Source organism: Gavia stellata, chromosome 25, assembly GCF_030936135.1.
Source record: "Gavia stellata isolate bGavSte3 chromosome 25, bGavSte3.hap2, whole genome shotgun sequence".
Taxonomy (NCBI): Eukaryota; Metazoa; Chordata; class Aves; order Gaviiformes; family Gaviidae; genus Gavia; species Gavia stellata.
In genome coordinates, this window is record NC_082618.1 from 1,924,458 (window position 1) to 1,943,329 (window position 18,872).

Below are 18,872 nucleotides of genomic sequence, written 5' to 3' on the forward strand. Positions count from 1 at the left end.
TTTCCTGGCAACTCATGTGAATGATCAATTAGAGAGACATCCAACTACTCTATGCTAGATTTACTGGAGTCAGACTGTCCTCTGTTTTATCAAGCAGTCTTGGTGCCATTCAGAGAAAAGTTTACTAAGTCAAAGCTGCAGAGACAGGGAGCAAGTTCACTTGACTCCAAATAAATAGAGTTTAGAATTAGCAGCGATATAAAGCTATTGCAGTCATTACAGAATAATTCTTAAAATCCAATGCCCACTTCGACTGTAATCCTTCCGAATTCAAGTCAACCTAAAGATTAAATAAGCTGCAAGAACAGACTTACTGCATTGCTAATGGGTATTAGAAAATATAACGGGGGGGGAAAAAAAACCAAACACCACGATGAAACCTCTCATATAGAATTTCTAATAATAGATCAAAAAGCTCTTTACAGGAAGAAAGGGCGGGGGGAGAGTTGTATCACAGAGAAAGAAACAGAGGCACAGATTCTCAATATGACTTTCTTAAGACTCCCCAGTAGGCTAGAACAGAAATCAAACCTGAAGCCTCTAGTCCTTTGCTTTGAAATACAATTGTAGAACATGCAATCACCTGAAGAAACATGCTACAGAACAATACACACTTGATGTGTGGAGACACAACTGGAGTGAGAACAAATTTTACCTCTAATTCTACATAGTCCGGCTGTATCCCCATGTTACCAAAGCTCATGAGTCCCACTATTACATTAAACCTATACGACACTGGGGCGGACACAATTTCCAGTTCAAAAACCCTTCTGGAGGTCCTGCTTCTTACACCCAAGGTGGAGGATACAGCCCATCTTGGTACAGAAATGGAGTGACCGCTGGAGACAAGCTGTCTGGCACCCGTTGTTCTGCCGTCTGGCTGTCCCGACATGCTGCCTCAGCCAGCAAGGACTTGCCAGGACACTATTTGAAAAAAACCCTTTTCCCACTCAAACTTGTCTAATGAAACTGAACTTTGGCAAAGAAAAAGGCCCTCCAAAGTGTTGAACTTGTTCCCCAGCATCCTGCCTTCCTAATTTGAGATAATAAAGTGGGAAATTGAGCAGGCTATTAGGGAAGAGGCAAGGAGCTGAATATGGACGACAAAAATCTGAAAAAAGGGAGAGGAGTTGTTGGGGGGTTCTTTCCCCTCCCTAAACGGGCGCGCTTTATTTTTTTTCTTTCTTTCTTTAATTCTTACCTTTAACCAGTTTCACACGGAGCTGCTGACCACCATGACGGTGACCTTCCCCAGCATTTCTGCCGTGCCAGAGGCCGCCGGCCCAGCCAGGTCCCCAGAAACAGAGGCTGGGCCCGGCTCTGCCCCGCGCCTCGGGGACCACGGGCCGGCGACCGCGGGAGAGAGCCGCCGTCCTCCATTTTGTCCTTCCCACGGCTGAGGGCACCGGCCCCCCAAACACGAGGGACAACGTTCAGAGGTGCTGGCAGAAGAAGGCACTTGGCTGCCTCTTTTGATGGCAAGTAAATAAATACATTGTAAAAGCCCAGTCTGTGGCACCTGCTCCTTTTCCTACTTCATTTTTCCATCACCGCAGGCGACATACGAACATAGAGCTGGTGCATTTTTTTCCAGCCTTTACTTCAACTTGCTGCATTCTTCAAGGTGTTTCTCAAGATGCCTTTATCAAAATAACTCCCAACCTAGACCTTTCTTATCCTTTTAGACCTTGCAGGTCTAAAATCAGAAGCGGGGCCTGCTGAGATTTGTGGAGAGTGAGAGGCTCGGCCGCCTGAGGGGCACCAGCTGCCGCCTCTCTGCGGCCAGGCACAAGAGCTCCGGGCAGGAAGGATGTGTTTGAGGGTTAAAAACCAAACAAACAAACTGCCAAACAGCCAAAAAAAGTCGATCTTCAGGGCTCCAGCCGCGGCTGCACGCTGCTGCCCGCCGCAGCCTGCCAGGCTGGGCCGGCGTCTCCCTCTAGCGCCTGACCGCGCCCGCCGGCCGGCAGCGCCGCCGCCATCTTGGCGGGGGTTTCTCTCTCCCACACTGCCCTCTGCAGCTCGACTCCCGGCCGTGCCTGCACGAACGAAAAGGCTCAATCTGAGGGCAAAAATATAATAATATAAGGAGTCCGGAGGGGTCTTTCCAGTCAGGAAATCCAGGTCTTTCCAGGTCAGGGCAGACCCACGTCATTCCCCGGGACAACAACGTCTCACGGGCCTGGCCGCCTCAGCACCGATGTGGGGTCTCTCGTGTGCATGTGACAGGAATCTCTCATTTTCTCATAAAAAGATGTCAACTTCAGGTGGCATGAAGTCATACTCAAGACGATCAACCAGCTTCTGCAAGCACGTCACCAGCCGGACACATTTCTGCCCCATGCCAGTGCATCGTGGTGTGGTACTGCCAGAACAGATGCCTGGTGAGCCGTGAGCTGGGCCGGGAACCGCAGGCACAGACACACCTGCCCACCCTGGCTGTATTTTGCTAAATACATGCTTCAGAGAAATAGATTAGTATATTGCTGTAGTATTCAGTGATGTATTTACTGCTGCAAAGCTTCAGATGCTCTGTAAGCCACAATAATACAGTTAAGTGGAAAATGAGTCATTCAAATCCATAATGACTACCATAGCATGACTCCACTGACAACAAACCACCACAACCATAATGCTGCAAGGTAGATGATACACGTTCATCAGGGCTGTTGGCCCCGTCAAACTCTGCCTTCAGGCCGACTGAAGGGAGCGCAGCGTGGGGCGGCACAGCTGGCTGGGGGGCTGAGCCGCCCCTGCCATCCCAGGGTACGCTGGTGCAAGCTGCCGTCTCCTCGACACGGTGCTCCACCCGCCGCCACTGACCCACCTTGCTGCTTGGCTTCGTGGAAACCACTTTTGAGACTCCCAGGTGGGCAGAGCTGGGCACCTGGGTGTCAGCTGTGAGGAAGCAGGCCCATCCTGTTCAAGGCAGAGTGCAGTTGTCCCCAGTAAGACCAGCAGGCCTGGGGTCTCACACCCTGATGGCCTGGGAGCACGGTGTGTGCAGGGCTGCCACCCTTTCCGAGGGGACTGGGTCCTGGTCGGATGCTGGCCAGGCTGTGCCCGTGGGGACAGACCAATTTCCAGGCGCTTGCAGTGGCTTGTCTCGGGGGGCAGGCAGGTGTGGGACCTGGCTTTCTTGTGGGAAGGGAGATGAAGGCTCCGCCTGGCCCACTTTGGCCCTCAGCCTGGGCAAAAAGCAGCCGGGGCCGTGTGGGGCCATGCTTTGCTGCCTGCTCCTCAGGCCCTGCTCAAGGAAATGCCCCTCGAGGCAGGCAGCCCCTCGTGAGAGTCAGGAGAACTTTTACAGCATCAGGGAAATGTTAGCTCTCCGCTGATGTGGCAAAGGTGACTAGGGTAGAAACGGAAAAACCAGGGCCACATTTTCTGCTGGTGTGAAGCAGACAGCTCTGATGATTTTAAAGAAAACATTTGAATTTATGATGTCCTTAGAAAATTTGGCATTTATTTTTTCCCCACCTCCAAATGAAGCAAGTCTCTTGCTCAGTCCTTGGCTAATAGTCCTTTCAAAAGCCAGGTAATGGAAAAAACAGACTAATATCCTACTAAAGGCTGAGGCTTTGCGGAGCTGACTTACACTAAATCATACCCTACATACTATTTGCTATAGAGAAACGTCTTTTATTCCCTTAACATAAGCAATGATGTGCTTTGTTGCTAGACTGTAGCACCATGCAATGTAAGCATAACTCTCCAAAATACAACTGCCTTTACCTAGCTGAATGCTCTGGGCATGGACCACTCCCAGTCCCTCTTATTAAATGCGATAAAGCAAGGTCACTCCTTAGTCAACCTGATCGTTGCCTGCCACGGCACCGTTGAGATTCCTGTCATTTATGCAGGGAAACAGAGAGCTCCTCACAGATCAGACTCTCATAAAAATAATTTATAGCTACATTCACCTTGCACGAAACAGCATAGCCATTCCGTCAGCCTACACATATTTCAGTCTCTCTTTAACTACCCTCTTGTGGTATCTCTGAAGAACGACAGCCCTTTCTAACAGGCTAAAATAAACCCAGCTAGATCTACTTGGCCATTCTAGTATTAACTGAGACAAAACTTTCCTTCTGGACGGCAAGTAGCTGGTGGTTGTTTTAGATGGCTTTTTTTAATCAAATGAGCTCCAAATGCATCACGGTTGCCCTGAATACACTGAGGCCCTTCAAAAGCAGGGACTACTGAAAGTCCCAGGAAATTTATACTTGCATTTTTAGTTGTCTTTAAGAGGAAAAAAGTAATAATCTAGTTTCTAAGCTTTTGACGCTAATGCAATCTCCGCTGCATCAAAAAAACCAACAAACCAAACCCCACTGATTCAATGGAAACTAGTTAAGGGCTTTGAAGATGCAAAGCAGAAGGTGCATGTCATCAACATAGAGTAATACTGTATATTTGATAGGTGAAGTCTCTATTTAATCAGTTGATTAAGTTCTCGCTTAATTATTCTCTTCTCTTGAAACAAAGATGATTGTATTGGGCGTGGATGGCTTGGTTCCTAGGGCTAAATGCAAGTTTTTCAGCAGAGAAACATACCATAATTCCAAGAAAAAACCAAGAAAAATGCTGCACTCTGAGTAAGTTTCAATACTGAGCAACAGTGACGATTAAACAATCCACACTGGGTGGTAAAATACAGCGTATCTGCCCTCAGTAACCAGAATGACCACAGGCCTTATCACCTTGGGTCAGTACTTGAATTATTAATACATAAGTAAACCCATCTTTCACAGGGATAATTTTAGCAAATCTAGGACCCCAGGAAGTTATTGACACGGGTTAGGGTAAAAAGTGCTTTTTAAAGACAAACCAGCAACCCAGAAATGCCTCATCTCTTACTACCACCTACTCTGCGTTGTACCCGATTTGGGGTTTTTTTGTTCCCGTGGTGACTAAGGCAGTCAGCTAGTTCCCCTGGGTGACTCCCGGGATGACTCAGGCGGCAGGTGGCTGGTATTACGCTGGCGACTCTGAGTTTTGTGTTCCCAGCTGCACTCCTCCCCATTTATAAAATGGAGGAAATGGTATAGCGAAGTCTGTATTACCAGACCAGCAGAGGAAACTTCAAATGCCATGATGGCAGTCTACAGGAAAGGCCTCCGCAGAAAGCAGCAAAAAGGACGCATGAGATTGTAGGGTGCCATCAGGATTTCGTACTGTGCTATATAGAGCTTTATGCCTGTGATACTTCGCCTGACATTGTGTGTGTGCATTTTGATGTATATAAATACATGTGTTTCTATATGCAGAAAAACAGTGCACAAACGAGGAGGGGGATATTCTTTATGACAAGGAAACATCTTCTGTGCTAAAATGATTTTAGTTGCAAGATAACCGTGGAAAAAGAAAAGGTGTCCTCCCCCCACCCCCCACCCCAAACACACAGAAAGGGACGATGCTGGAAACGCTGCCAACTCCACGATAAGCACTCGGAGGTGTTGCCAGCTGGGAACTTCCACCTCGCCCATGGCTGAAAGCAGTCTAAGCCCCTCCAGATGGAGACGGGGGTGCAGGGAGAACAGAGTCTGCCCTCACCTGCAGCTTTGTTTCTTCTTGGCTAGCAAAAATCTGGAGTCTTTTGTAGTGGTGACCATGGCTAATACACTGAGGCCTTCAGGTTCCACTCTGGTCTCTAGTACTAACAAAAGTCTTTTTTGCATTACAGCAGCACTGAGAAATGCTCACTTGCCCCAATCAGGACACCAAGCACAGTGCAATCACATAGTAAGAGACAGACTGTGTCCCAAAGAGCTTCACATGAAGAGTGGCTAGGATTGGTACTTTACAGCGCAAAGAAAGGAAGATCGATCTGATGAGACTGTAAAATCAACAAGGGAGGAGGCAGTCCCACCACTCATTTGCATGTACTTCTCTGAACCAGCTAAGTTAGAGGCTAGTCTCAATCTGGCAATTCAGACCGTTTAAGTTGGGATCTTGCTCCAAATCGCCATCTGAAGCTATGGATGAGTATGCCTCCAAAGATGGCAGCTGGGAGTCCAAAGCAGCAAGTTGGTTTATCCAGGAGAGACTTAACCGAGTCACAGTGGGAGTAACAAAACCCTGTGTAATTTGAGTCTTTGGTCATTGAACCACAGCTCGCTCTTCTTTCTTGCCAGAAACAGAAGCAGTAAGCCAAGTAGCTCCTCTGTAAATGGAACATAACCAACGGTCTGTTACCTTGTTCCAGTGCCCCAGGTGGCTTTCAGCAGAGGTCACCTGCACGTGTGAAGCAGCAGTTAGAGTTCAAATTATCAAGAATCATGCTAAATATTTACTTAACAAGGCACAGCCACAGCAAATGAAAATACTTTCAGTAAAATCCTCCCCAACCTCCATTTGCCTATCTTCCGGTCCAGCAAGGACGACAAATTTTGATGAGCTCATACAGGCAAAGGTAAAAAGGAACAAAAATATACAGGGTCTATGGCTCTCAGAAAAATTTGTCTGCAGTGTTTATTGCTGCCTATAATAGATGTAGCTATCACATGCCATGAAAGAAAGCATGACTGCCAGAAAGGCGGGAGGTATCAGTAAGGTATGAATAGCAGAAGACCAGGTTAGAGCTACGTATTTAGTAAGGAAAGACAAAGATGACAATATAGAAGGTTAAAAAAGAAGGGACAGAGCACGGCATAAAATGAACATTGTATCAGGGAACAAATGTTATGACTGCTCTCAAAGAATCACTTCCTATACACTGCTTTAGGTGGCATCTCAGCTGGCGATAGGAAGCTGCTAAGTAGAAAACCAGTTGGAGTGTGGGAAGGTGGGAGCTTTAAAGCACAAAGGTCTTGGGTTTTGCAAGCACAGTAGCTCAGGGTTTTCTGTGATCCAAATCGCTCACACCCTATACAGAATAATACCCTTATGACTCGTTTCATTCCTACAGGTGGTATTTGGCATGGTCTTTAAATGACCTTGATTTCTTAAATACTAGTGATTCAAAAATAGAAGGTTTAAGACAAATGTCTTGAATGGAAAACCCTGCTAAAATGATTAAATCGTCTATACCTGCAAGCTAATGTCCCTGTATCAAACTTTTGAAAAATAATGAATGCATCTGAAAAAATTTAAAAGCATTAAAAATCTTGTTTCATCTCTTACTATACCTTTCAGGCATATTCCTTTGAGCATCACCACTCTTATAAGACCTGACACCCAGATCTTCAAAGGCATATAGCCACTGGAATTGTATTGAATTCAAAGGGAGTGAAATGCCTCAGTGCTTGCTGGGACTCTGGGAGTGAGGGTTCATTGGCTAGATTGGGAATTGAGGACCATCAGCAGGAGTACGCTCGGCACCTGGGAGGACAAGGATCACAGTCTGTACAATCACATACCACATTTCTTCCCCCTGAAGACACTGACAAAGCTGTTAGGACTCCTTTTACAAAGCTCTGAGATGAGCCTGGAAGACGGTGCTCTCATTAGACCCTCTCTCATGGGGCCCCTCACACTGTATCTGTGCAAGCTTGCTCCAATACTTTTCATCCTTCTACAGCCATCTATAACTGCTTTCCTTCAGAAGCTTGGAAAGTTTTTAATGATGAGTATCCAGAAGACTGAGATACGGGTTCCTTGCAGAAAAAAGAGAAAGAAAGCTCTTTTCGCACATTACGCTACTATTGTACATTCTGCACAGTTTACACAAAATTGGATTTTAAAAAAGACATAGGGCTATTCTCTTCTCTTAGTTACGTGGTTGAAATGTAGAGAAATTTCACTTTCATCAGATATACATGGGAATAAAAGTAGAATACAGACAGAAGTGCTGCAGGGCTGAAGAGAGAAACAAACCCAAACTTGAGTATATGGCTGCATACATTTAATTGCTTACCAAAACAACTGGCAATTATTGAGGGAGAAGAAAGATTTCCTAAGTCTTGCTCAAGAAAGCAAATTTTAGTGTCACAAGTTACCTCTGCCAAAGTAACTTGGATAAAGGCTTTGAAGTGTTCGTAACAAGCTTGTAAGAAACAAACCAACCAACAAACAAACCAACACCCCCCCTCCACCCCCCCCGCACTAAAACCCTCCTGGAAGTCATGTATCATGAGGAGCTAATATTTTTTTCAGAAAAGGACACCACGAAAGCTGTACTATGAAGAACTAAACAATTTGCAAGAAATTCGCCATATTTATGTACAAATTGTTCACAGCAACCGATAGCCATATTCTTAGCTAATGAAAACCGGTAAAATGCCATTGGCTTGCGTGGAACTGCGTAAATTCGCAAAAGGGCTTGCATACAGCCACGTACTTCAGTATGGGACTATCTTGAAAGACCAATCGTTCAGTTAACTAAAAGCTAATGTAAGTAGGGTGTTCCTGTGTTTTAAAGAATCTGGACAAGCCAAGGATCTGGTCTCCTTTTTGTTCCTTTTTTCCTGATTACTATAATGATTTTATTTAGATGGCTTATAAAAGCTTGCCATTTCCTTTAGATTTTTAACAGCTATTTTTTCTGAACAAAAACCCACTCTTGGGAAAAAGTATTTCTTCCCCATAGCAGTGATGGGGTACTCCACACAAAGAAGCACCTAGCAGTTTAGTTCACATTTTTTAATAACATGGCACAATTTACATTACACAAGTCTTCGCTGATGAGGAAACATGCTGAAGATTGAGAGCCGCTTCACTTTTCTTTTCACATAGGATCTAGAAAGGACTTTATTACATACAGGATAAACAGCAAAAAGGTTCGTATATAACAATCTCTTTACAATACTGAAAGCTACCACTACGGTTCCAGTGTACATATTCTTCAGGGTTGGGGTTTTTTTTGTATTTTTCCTTTTGTTCTTAAAAAAAAAAAAAACCACTGCACAACATCTGGAGTTCACAAAATCTGAAGCTCACAACTAAACCTTCAGTTGACTACTAAAATAGATCTCTGATCATTAGAAACAACTGTCTGTAGTTAACTTTTTTCTTTTTTTTTTTTGCCAAAACAGGATAACAACTTCAGATAGCACTTTAATACACTAGAAGACCAATGGAACTAATTTTATTTCATACATATATTTTACAGTCCAGTAGACAAGATATTGAATTCTCTCTGATAAAGTCATATTCTCTCCAAATAGTTAGACAAGAAACTTAACGCATTATAAAAAAGTGTGTTATGAAAAGACAGATTTCAGAAGATTGATGCATATTTTTAAAAAGGACCATGTTCTTCATGTTATTTCATGTCTTCTATGATTAGGGAACAACAAGGCTGACCTGTTAACTCTTCACAGACTTTATTACCAACTGAAATACAATAAATTGCATTATGAAATCTGCATCGAAGTTCATTAATTAAACTACTGATCCACAGTGAAAACATATCCATCATTTAGAAAAGTATTAGCTTTCTTGTAGGATTTGTTTCAATGTAGCTAAAAATCACTTAACAAAAAAAAAAAGTGTGTGTACAGAGAAAAATCACACACTGGCAATAAAAACAGACATGAATGGCTATAAGCAGATGTTCTTCCAAAAATAAATTTGACATGTTAAGTGACAAAAGTTCTGGAAAATATCCAGCATTTGATTATTACTCTGTTTAACCCAGATTAATGTGACTAAAAACCAATCTGTCATGACTACAGTATCAGCGATTACAGACGCGTTCTAAGGAATACATGAGCTACAGTAACATCAGCATCTTGATGCAGGGGTTCAGACAGAAAACTACGCTTCTAACGGGCTGTTTCTTCATCAAAACAAGCAAGAGAAATAGGTTTCTACTATAGATGAGCTTGTTCAGGGAAAATATGACTTTAATTATGTTGTGTGTTGAAAAGGCTCCTTTGAGTTATAAAGGCTTTTGTGAAAAGCCTTAAAATTCATTGCATAGTTGAAGGGGTTTAGCTGTCTATAACAATATATGTAACACAGCATAAGCAGACTGTGTTGATCAATATTAAGTTTGCAAATAGCACAGTTTAAGAAGTATTAATGTATTATGTTACTTAATTTTATCTATTTACATTTGTACAAAGTAAAGCTTTCATCTTACCCTTTTTGCATATATGAACCATTAACCCATGAAGCAATCTTTTTACATAAATATCTACAATTGTCTTCACTTCTGGTCTGAAAGAGCTTTGTATGGTTGACATTGGTGGTGGTTTGTTTCTAGTCAAATCATTCAGATTAATGTCTTGTTCTTCAGTTCAAATTTTTCAATTTTTAAACTAGAAATAAAATAGAGTAGGAGACACGAGGAACATATGGACTTGGCTAAAAGATCTGGAAAATTTCAACATATAATATACAAAAAAACCATTTCAAAATCTTTGCACTCAGGTCTATACATATTGTACAGTGGGTCACATCCCCAGTCTGTATCAATGACTAGTAAGAAGGTCTTTATATTATGTTCATTTACAATGTTCTGTCCCTCTTTCTCTGGCTTTTATTTAGTCTCACTCTGCTTATCGAGCTTCAATGTCCTTGAGGGTGTGAGAAGGAGGCCTCTCTCTCATCTCGGTTGACAGAGGAGTAGTCCTTCTGGGAGACCCAGGCCGAGGTCCCAGAGTAGAAATAAGAGGTGGAGGGGCACTGAGAGCTGCTGTGGGGGGAGTTTTATTGAGGATGCCATTTTGGTGTCCCGTCGGGGGACTGACTCTGGGGTAGTGCATGCTAGGAAGTCCTGGCGTGATTAGGCTTGGGTGAGGCAGGTGCCCATCCAAGGCGGCAGGGTGAACTGAGTGCAGGCGTGCGTGTTCATAGTCCTCTCTGAGCATGTGCAACCGCTCCCTATCATCCAAGTGGTTGCCCCTCTCATGCTCACGTCGAGGGTCAACAGAGAGAGGGTGGTGGTGATGGTGGTGGTGATTGTAGTCGTGAGGTTCCCGATCCCTGAATGACCTGTCTGCTTCGTATAATCTTGGCGCAGAAAGACGATGAAGGGGGTCATTTCTTAGCAAAAAGTCTCTGCCCAGGGGGTCTCTCCGGTGAATATCTAGCTCTCTGTAAGGATCTCTTAAGGGATCTCTCATTGGATCCCAGTGGAAAGAAGGGTAGGGGAAACGTTCTCCACCAGGAATTGGGCTAATTCCCATAAAAGGGGTCATCATGCGAGTCCTATCCAGGCCACTGATGCTGTTCATGTGATGTATACCAGTTACACCTACAGTCATGGGCATAGACACTAAAGGACTTGGGTGGACGTTAGATGTAGATATAGGTGGTGGCTGATCAGATGACCTATGAGTCTGAGGTCCCTCAGGCTGAACATCGTGGTCTTCCTTTCGTTCCTCCTTCACTTTGACTTCATTGCTTTTCTTCGTATTATCATACGCCGGCTCGTTCTTCCTCTCAGCCTCGCGGTTTGAAGTACTGTTAGGCCTGGTGCTCTCCACAACAGGCGGCCTAGCATAGGGTGAAGGAACCCTGGGCATTTGCTTAGACTCTTCCACCACTCGGCTTTCATGGCTCAGGCCTTCCTTCTCTGAAATATAGTTGTCCTTCACCTTGTGCTCTTCAACATTAATTTCCTTCCGAGATTCGGAGTGATCCCTCTCTCGTTCTTTGGGTTTCTCTTTTTCTCGAACCTCGGGATTCAGATGGCTCCTGATCTGCTCATTTGAGCTGCGATTATGGCCGAGGGAGTTTACTGGATGGATAGGTGCTGGCGAAGGATGGCTGGAGTGTCGTTTCTCAATGCTCTCCCTAGAAGAAAGAGAAGTGTAAAAATGAAAGCATGAGAAACTGCAAATGAAACAAAGCATCTAGGGTGTCTGACTTCATACTCGTTGCTTTGCAGAAAGCTAGTAACATGCACTGTTAAATGCACTGTTCCTTTTGCACACCCAAAACACCAGAAGAACATCCCATCTCTAAACTAGGCTTATTCTATTATCTCAACCCAGGAGTAGAAGATCCCCAAAGCTGCTTTGTGAATGATCTGATTGAGATTTCAAACACTGAAGTCCATAGAAGGCTCCCACGGGAATCTAGCTCTAGTACACATTATTTGTAAGACAATGGCCTTAATTGTTTGCAAAGAAGACAGAGAAAAATAAAACTATACTAATTTCATCCAAAAAAAGTGAGACAGTTAAATCCAAATTACATGGTTAATAGCATTTTACCCGCTTCTTCTATTAAGAATACATTTGGGAAAATAGATGACATTTTGTTCAACTGAATTTTTAAAAAATTTCTAGACCTATGTACGTTACTCATTTGTTATCTCTATTCTCTTCAATCTTCCAGCTTTTCAATTTACATCTCACAATTCAATTTACTTCTTAAAATTGATAACAAAAATCTCACGAGACACCAGTACTGATGGAGATAATCCACATCTCTGAACAGGTAGGCAGTTGTGTGCAATGAACTTCGGTGCAGGTGTTTTAACAGAGGCAGCCATCATGCATAGATGATACGTTGACTTCCTCAGCAGAGATCACTCTACCCTATGGGCCCATCATTGAGGCTAGCTCTGAAAACATCATAGCTCTTCAGACTACCAACCCTTTCCCATTTCTAGGGTAGAGCAAGCAGAGCAGGGACGGGGCCAATGCATCTCCCTGCCAATGCCAGGAAACCTCAAATATTGTGAATTCATTCCATCTTTCAAACCTATTTATGTTGCATAAAAGATGAGAGAACAATTGTCTGTCAGTGGACAAAAAACTAAATATGTGAACCAACTATTTTCTGGAAGCAGTGTTGACCAGCAGTTGTTACGGGCAACACTAAGCAGACAAGCTTTCCTATTTAAAATGAATCAAATTGATAAGGTAAGTCTAATTCCTCAGTTCCAATGATTTTAACCTCTCACTAATTTCAACTGCTCTCTGAGTTGGAGTCTTTCCATAAAGCCAGCTCCAGATACTCAGTGTTGGACATGCGCTGTTTGCTGAGCGTGGAAATTCTGTTCCATGCGGGGTGGTGGACAATGTGCTGTTGAAGGCAAAAGTGAGGGATATGCAGTGAGGCCCTCTGAAGTCCCAACCAGCTCCTAACTACCTGTTTGTCTCTGGGTGCTGCAGTCTCTGCTTAGCGAAGTGTAATCTGAACACGCTCGGATGAGGACAGCAGGTTGAAACTCACTCTGGACAAGATGAGCAATAGCGGCTGGCTGAAGGGCAACTCAGAGAGTGACTCTGAAGCGGACACTTGCTCCTTCACCTATACAATTTCTGATACCTACTTTTTTGCTGAGCTGAACTGCGTAAGATTTCTACCTGTAGGTACTCTTGGACAGTGAAACTACAGCAACTACAGAAAAAATATCTTTCAAAAGGAATCTCGTTATTATAACCTCACTAGATGCATCTTTTGCTGTGTCTAGACTGAAATGTTGAAACTGCCATTTGTATGGGCCATGGCTGAGACACCTCAGAGAGTCCAGCATATGACTGTTAGAAAACATTTCTAAGTTGGAGCCTTTGATACCAGAACTGCCTAGTCTGCACTGACTACCAATTAACTCCTTGGTATCAGGTTCTGCTTTGATTGACTGTGCCCTAAACAGTCTGGAAATTGTGTCCTGGCTCTAATTTCCCTCCTCTTGCTTTCCACCAAAACTTGAGGCATTTGATTTAAAAGCTTCCAGATTTGGACACCATGAGACCAGGTCAGGGCACTCCAATGAAGGCTTCTCAATGTGAAGACTTGATTCTTTTACTTTGCTGGGAAAGCAGTGGCTTATGGACTCTGCAATACCTAGTCTTCCATTTATTTTGCTCATGGGACTAGTTCAGAGGGCACCCTTACTTGGTTTATTTCACTAGGAGAGCTCATTGAGCCCTTTTGCTGATATTTAATAATTTTATATGTAATTGATGTATTTTAAATTATGCATAAAATTTAGAGAAAACAACAGGCATTTTCTGTAACTAAAGAAAAACATATGTGCAACCAAAATAACATAGTCCTTTGCCAGCTTCATCCTATTCAATTACAGTGATGGTATTATCTCAAGAGGCTATTGATTATATAGCTTACTTAAGTGAACTACAGGTAGTTCAGTGGTCAGAGAGGGAATAATTTTTTATCCTCAGATCTGTCAAGGGCTCCTTAGGTTAATAATATGGGAACAGCTCTAAGCCTCTGACTCCAGAAAGAAGAATCTTAAAAGCATGTTCTCAAATGAACTTATTACTAAGTAAGGTATGTTTTGAGGCTGTCTGCTCCACTGAAAGATATTGAGTATCTTGTGCCGAGTACTTTGCCTCATTTATGTGGATAAAAAGATCAATAGATTCTTGGCTGTTTTTTTTTTTTAATGCTCTAGGATTACATACACTTAAATGTCATTATTAAAATAGAATTGCTCAGTGACATCTTTTAAACAAAATACCACTGAGAAGGAACAAATCCTATTTTTCACAACAGCTATTTTTACTGATTTGTTTCTAACGCTGGGCTGGAGTAAGAGAGTCCTTAAAAAAAACAACTCCACAACTGCAAAGATGTCCTAGGAGAAAGTGGGTATCGCATCAGGACATCGCAGTGTAACTCCCCAGCCACCTCTGCACCTAGGAAAGGTTCACAGATTGTAGTTTCCTATTATCTAAGCTATCTTGAGGGCTTTACCTTATCTCAGTCTAGCTGGGAGGGGGCTGTGGTACACTGGTCATACAGCTTATCCAAGAAGCATGACCAGTGATTCACTGCACCCCACTCTAACACCGATCTTAGATGGGGAAGAGCCAAGCTAAGAGGTACCTCTGAGGTACCTTTCCACTGATAACAGAAGAAATCTAGATGAATGCTTTTGGCTAGACGGCCCTTTTGGGGGCTGATAAGGTTAGAACCCTGATGACAGGATGATTCTGAGATGAAATCATACCTCCAGGCATGATTCCCAGTTCTTCCTGTTTGGGAAAATTAGCTTAAAATAGGTAACAGAGACTGGGACCTCAACTAGAAGGCAGGGCTACATCCTCACCCTGCCAGGTGCCACTGATGATAAAAGAATAGGTACGAGAGGCTCACAAACTACTCCAGACATTATCTACATAGGGAGCACGTCTCCAGGAAGGTATTCTCAGCATCTTCTCATACAGGCAACAGTGGGAGCATGCTGCAAAGTAGAACTCTTCAAAACCACACAGATGGATGCACAGCGACACTAGATCGGCAAAAACATTATTCTACTGAACTGGTAGCCGTAATTGTGCAGAAGTATGAAGTATGAATGACGCTTACTTTTAAGCTCTCAAATTACTGAAAATAAATATGTTCTGAGCTATGGTATGGAGTTCAGGCAATGCCAAAGCAGCTTGCAAGGAATGTATTTCTGAAAGGGATTTTCTTCAGCAGGAACACTTCATAAGAAAACAACAAAACAGCAACTGAAATAATCACATAATTCTACAGACTACCCGTATCATTAGTAACTAAAATGCTTTGCCATTCAAGCCAGTAAAGTTACTCACATGCTTAAGCCTTTTGCAGGACAGAATCCCCAATTTGTAACAGCAATTTATTTCAAAGCATTAACACCAGACATGAAGATAATGAAGCTATGCTACCAAACAGAAAATATTCCAAATGGAAAATGTAGGTGAAAAGATCTGTAGTTTGACTTGCTCTTCACATTTTACAATAACATAGAAAAGCTCTTAAATGTATTTTTAGAATATCTAATGTGTTAGCATAACTTCTTTTAGAAAAGGCTACTATTGCGTATAATATTTGGGTTAGTGACAGAGAAGTCAGAAAAGCACATCTCCTAAATATTCTTTTCTGTTAAAAAATTAGAAACAAATAGCCATTATGTAGTAAAGTAATGTGCAAACTTAACAGGAAAGCCATTAAGCCACAACTGAAAAAGCTGGTATCATCCTCTCTACATTTTTCAAGGAAGGCATGACACTTGCTGAATGGCAAATTCTTTTAATTTGGCACTTAAATGTTAAGAGGAATTGTTACTGAGTTAACTGTATAATGGGAACAGTCCTGACAAAAAGAATATGACCAGGTTTTACTTTTCATTAACCCTTCCCAGCCTGGACATGTTAGCGTGCAAGTCCATGTAAAACACCAAATAAAAACTGTGCTTGAAGGCGTGTAACAGCAGTGCATGTGTGTGTGGCTTTTTTGAGGGGAGTTAAGGTTGATTTAATGAACTGCATGCACTGAAACTTACTGTGGCACTGGAACATGACATACTCGGTGCATTTTATAGTGTTATAATTTTACAACTTTATCAGTGGTCCCTCTGGTCAGTCCATTTGGGGAGGGAGGTAGCGTTATTTGTTTTGCAGGCAAGGTCCGATTTACAAAGTTATTTAAGTATTCAAAGGTGCAGATATGCGTCTGATGGGCTTTATAATCCTTTTTTTCATCCCGTCAGGCACCTATCTACACGTTAAGTCTTCCAAAGACCTATGAAAATGTGACCCACGAGGTAACATAGAGTGTGTGGGTCTGATTCTATTCTCACTTGACACTGCCTGAACTCTGCTCCAGCAAAGCTCCTTCTGATGAAGTGCGGTGTCAGTGAGAAGAGAAACAGACGCAGTAGGAAACACCTGAGTTAGAAACCTGCATCTTCCGTAGTGCCTCGCGTCGTAGGCAGCAATGATGTCAGCTCTCCAGGTGTCCTTCTACTGAAGCTCTGGTTTAACAATGTGCCAGGCTGGGAAGGGTTAAAAGCGGAACAGAGCCCCAAGCTTTGAACTAGACAATTCTTGGAAGTGTTCTTTCGTACCTTTCTTTGTCATCTTTACTAACAGATGAGTCTCGTTTATCTACATCTCTATCTCTGTCATGAGCTGCAGCAGATGAACTGCGCTCCAGCTCTCCTGGCTTCAGCCAGGGCGGAGGGGTCGGGAACGAAGGAGGAGTTCGGTGCAGTCGGTTCCAGGGCTCGTGAGGGTTGCTAAAGCTCTGCATACTGGGGCCATCCTTGTGGCCGAACATTGAGTTGGGTGCTGAAATGGTGAAGTGGAAAACAAAAAGGTTTAAGAAAAAGGTATGCTCTAGTGAAGGTACTTACCAAAAAAACTTTTACAGCACTCAGAGTTAAAATGAATACATATTATTGGGAGCTGGAAAAGGAAAGGAAATTAACAGAGATTCATTAGAGGGTCTCATTCCTAAAAATGGGCAGGCATCTGACAGCTGTTTTAATTGGAAAGGGAAATGCTGTGGATAAAATTGACAAGGGATGAAGTCGTAAGATAAAAGTGACAATGAACCTTATTCCAAATATTTTGGAGACATCAGGAAATGACCATTATACAGACTATAAATAATGGAGCTTGTTGCATTTCATCCTGAACCAAAGTAAAATAATATGTGACCAAAATCATGCCAGATTTGAAGTATGGAGAAAGAGAGTGATTTTAAAAGGATGATCTTTTGTGACTGGCCAAATCTAGAGAAATGTTGATGATCCTGGACAAATAAATGCAGGTTAGTGATCTTTTCCAGGCACATGTCCTGGATTACTGGGGAGAAAGGAAAAAAACAAAAGTTCCCATCCACAGCTAGGGCTGCTGCACCCATTAACTATTTTTGAACATGCAACAAAACCATGAGAAATTTCACAAACTCCTTAGACTCATAGGTTCTGTATTATTTGTTTTGTTTTTTTTTTTTAACTGAACAATGTAATGGTGACATTTAGCACCATGTTGAACCCAAACTATTAAGTAACTAATAGAAAATAATTTACTGATGACTAAAAAATGATGTTATTAAGACAAAAAAGGTTGCTTTTCAAATTCCCATCTCTTAGTGGTACGTGGTCTAAGCAACTGGTAAAGAAGACAGCAAATAGTCCCCATCACTCAGTGTCCTGAATTACACAGCAAACAAGAATTCATAAACAAAGAGGTTACTCACTAACTGTCGGGTTCCCGAGTCCCCCGAAGGCATTACTACCCACTGCAGTGAGACCGCTGAAGGAAGCCGGTCGATTGAAAGGCTCTGCAAACCAATGGAAAGAGCTGAAGCTCACTGGCATGTTGGTAATTATGAAAAACCATTAGTGTGTTGTCCAACTGCATTATGTCTGCACGAAAGCTCAGTCTGTGCCCATCAGTAGTTGAACATCATCCTCCCACAACACAGCAGTGATTGTCAGGGGGTGGGACTTAAACAAACACTTTTTTTTCCCAATGACAGTATGCTTGGGATCATCTTACTAGAAAAACGTCCTTTTCAAAGTAAAACAAGATGTTAAAATATACATGGTATTGAGGCCTGTACTTCTGCATAAGTAGCTACTTCATTTAAAACCTGCAAACATCTCCATTTTTACTTCCTTTTATTCCCTTCCAATTCAATTCCATGGTCTTTCTCAGGAAATGTCCCTGGCTAGCAAAACTATTATTAACTCTGGCACCTGTGCTCCAAAAACACCTTCAGGCCATGTCTCCGAAACCATAGCCAGGATATAAATAACATGTCCTGTCGTGCTGGCATGTCATGCTGACCTGAACATTTTGTAATGCTCTTGATATTTATTGCTAATACTATAAAAAAAAGTAGTACAGACTTGAAAAATGTTGGAATAATTTTTTTTAGTAGTTAATGCATACAGGGTATAGGTAAGTCAGATGGAGCAAATTCTCTTCTCACTTCTTTTTGGAGAAGTCTTAATAATTTTGATGAAACTGCTTCTGATAAATACCAGCAGAGGGAAAAGGAAGACCAGACCTAGCATTTTCTATAGGCAGCTAAGTGCCAAATGGTAAACCTCCATCATGAGTCTGCTGTATCAATTTGGTGACCCTCCCAAATCCTTCCCTATACAAACTAAAATGCCAGTTTAGAGTCTTGATCTCGGATGCTCCCGTAGGCAGCAGAACACCTTATTACAACATCAGTAAGTCAGAAGGGAAATAACAACATTTGGTAACTCGGGTGGTTCCGTTTTTAAATGCTTATTC

General features: G+C 42.6%; 1 protein-coding gene across 2 annotated transcripts in view; it reads right to left on the minus strand.

The window, feature by feature from the left end:
• Positions 1 to 10,298: 10,298 nt before the first annotated feature.
• The window catches only part of AUTS2 (activator of transcription and developmental regulator AUTS2), a 796,238-nt gene continuing 787,664 nt past the window's right edge, over positions 10,299 to 18,872 (minus strand). For both annotated transcript variants that reach the window (XM_059829181.1, XM_059829180.1), the window contains 3 exons: positions 17,824 to 17,907; positions 16,685 to 16,907; positions 10,299 to 11,685 (listed from right to left, as the gene is read on the minus strand). In XM_059829181.1, the coding sequence (XP_059685164.1) occupies positions 10,446 to 11,685; positions 16,685 to 16,907; positions 17,824 to 17,907 (1,547 nt within the window). In that variant the 3' untranslated portion in view covers positions 10,299 to 10,445. The remainder of the gene's footprint in view (positions 11,686 to 16,684; positions 16,908 to 17,823; positions 17,908 to 18,872) is intronic.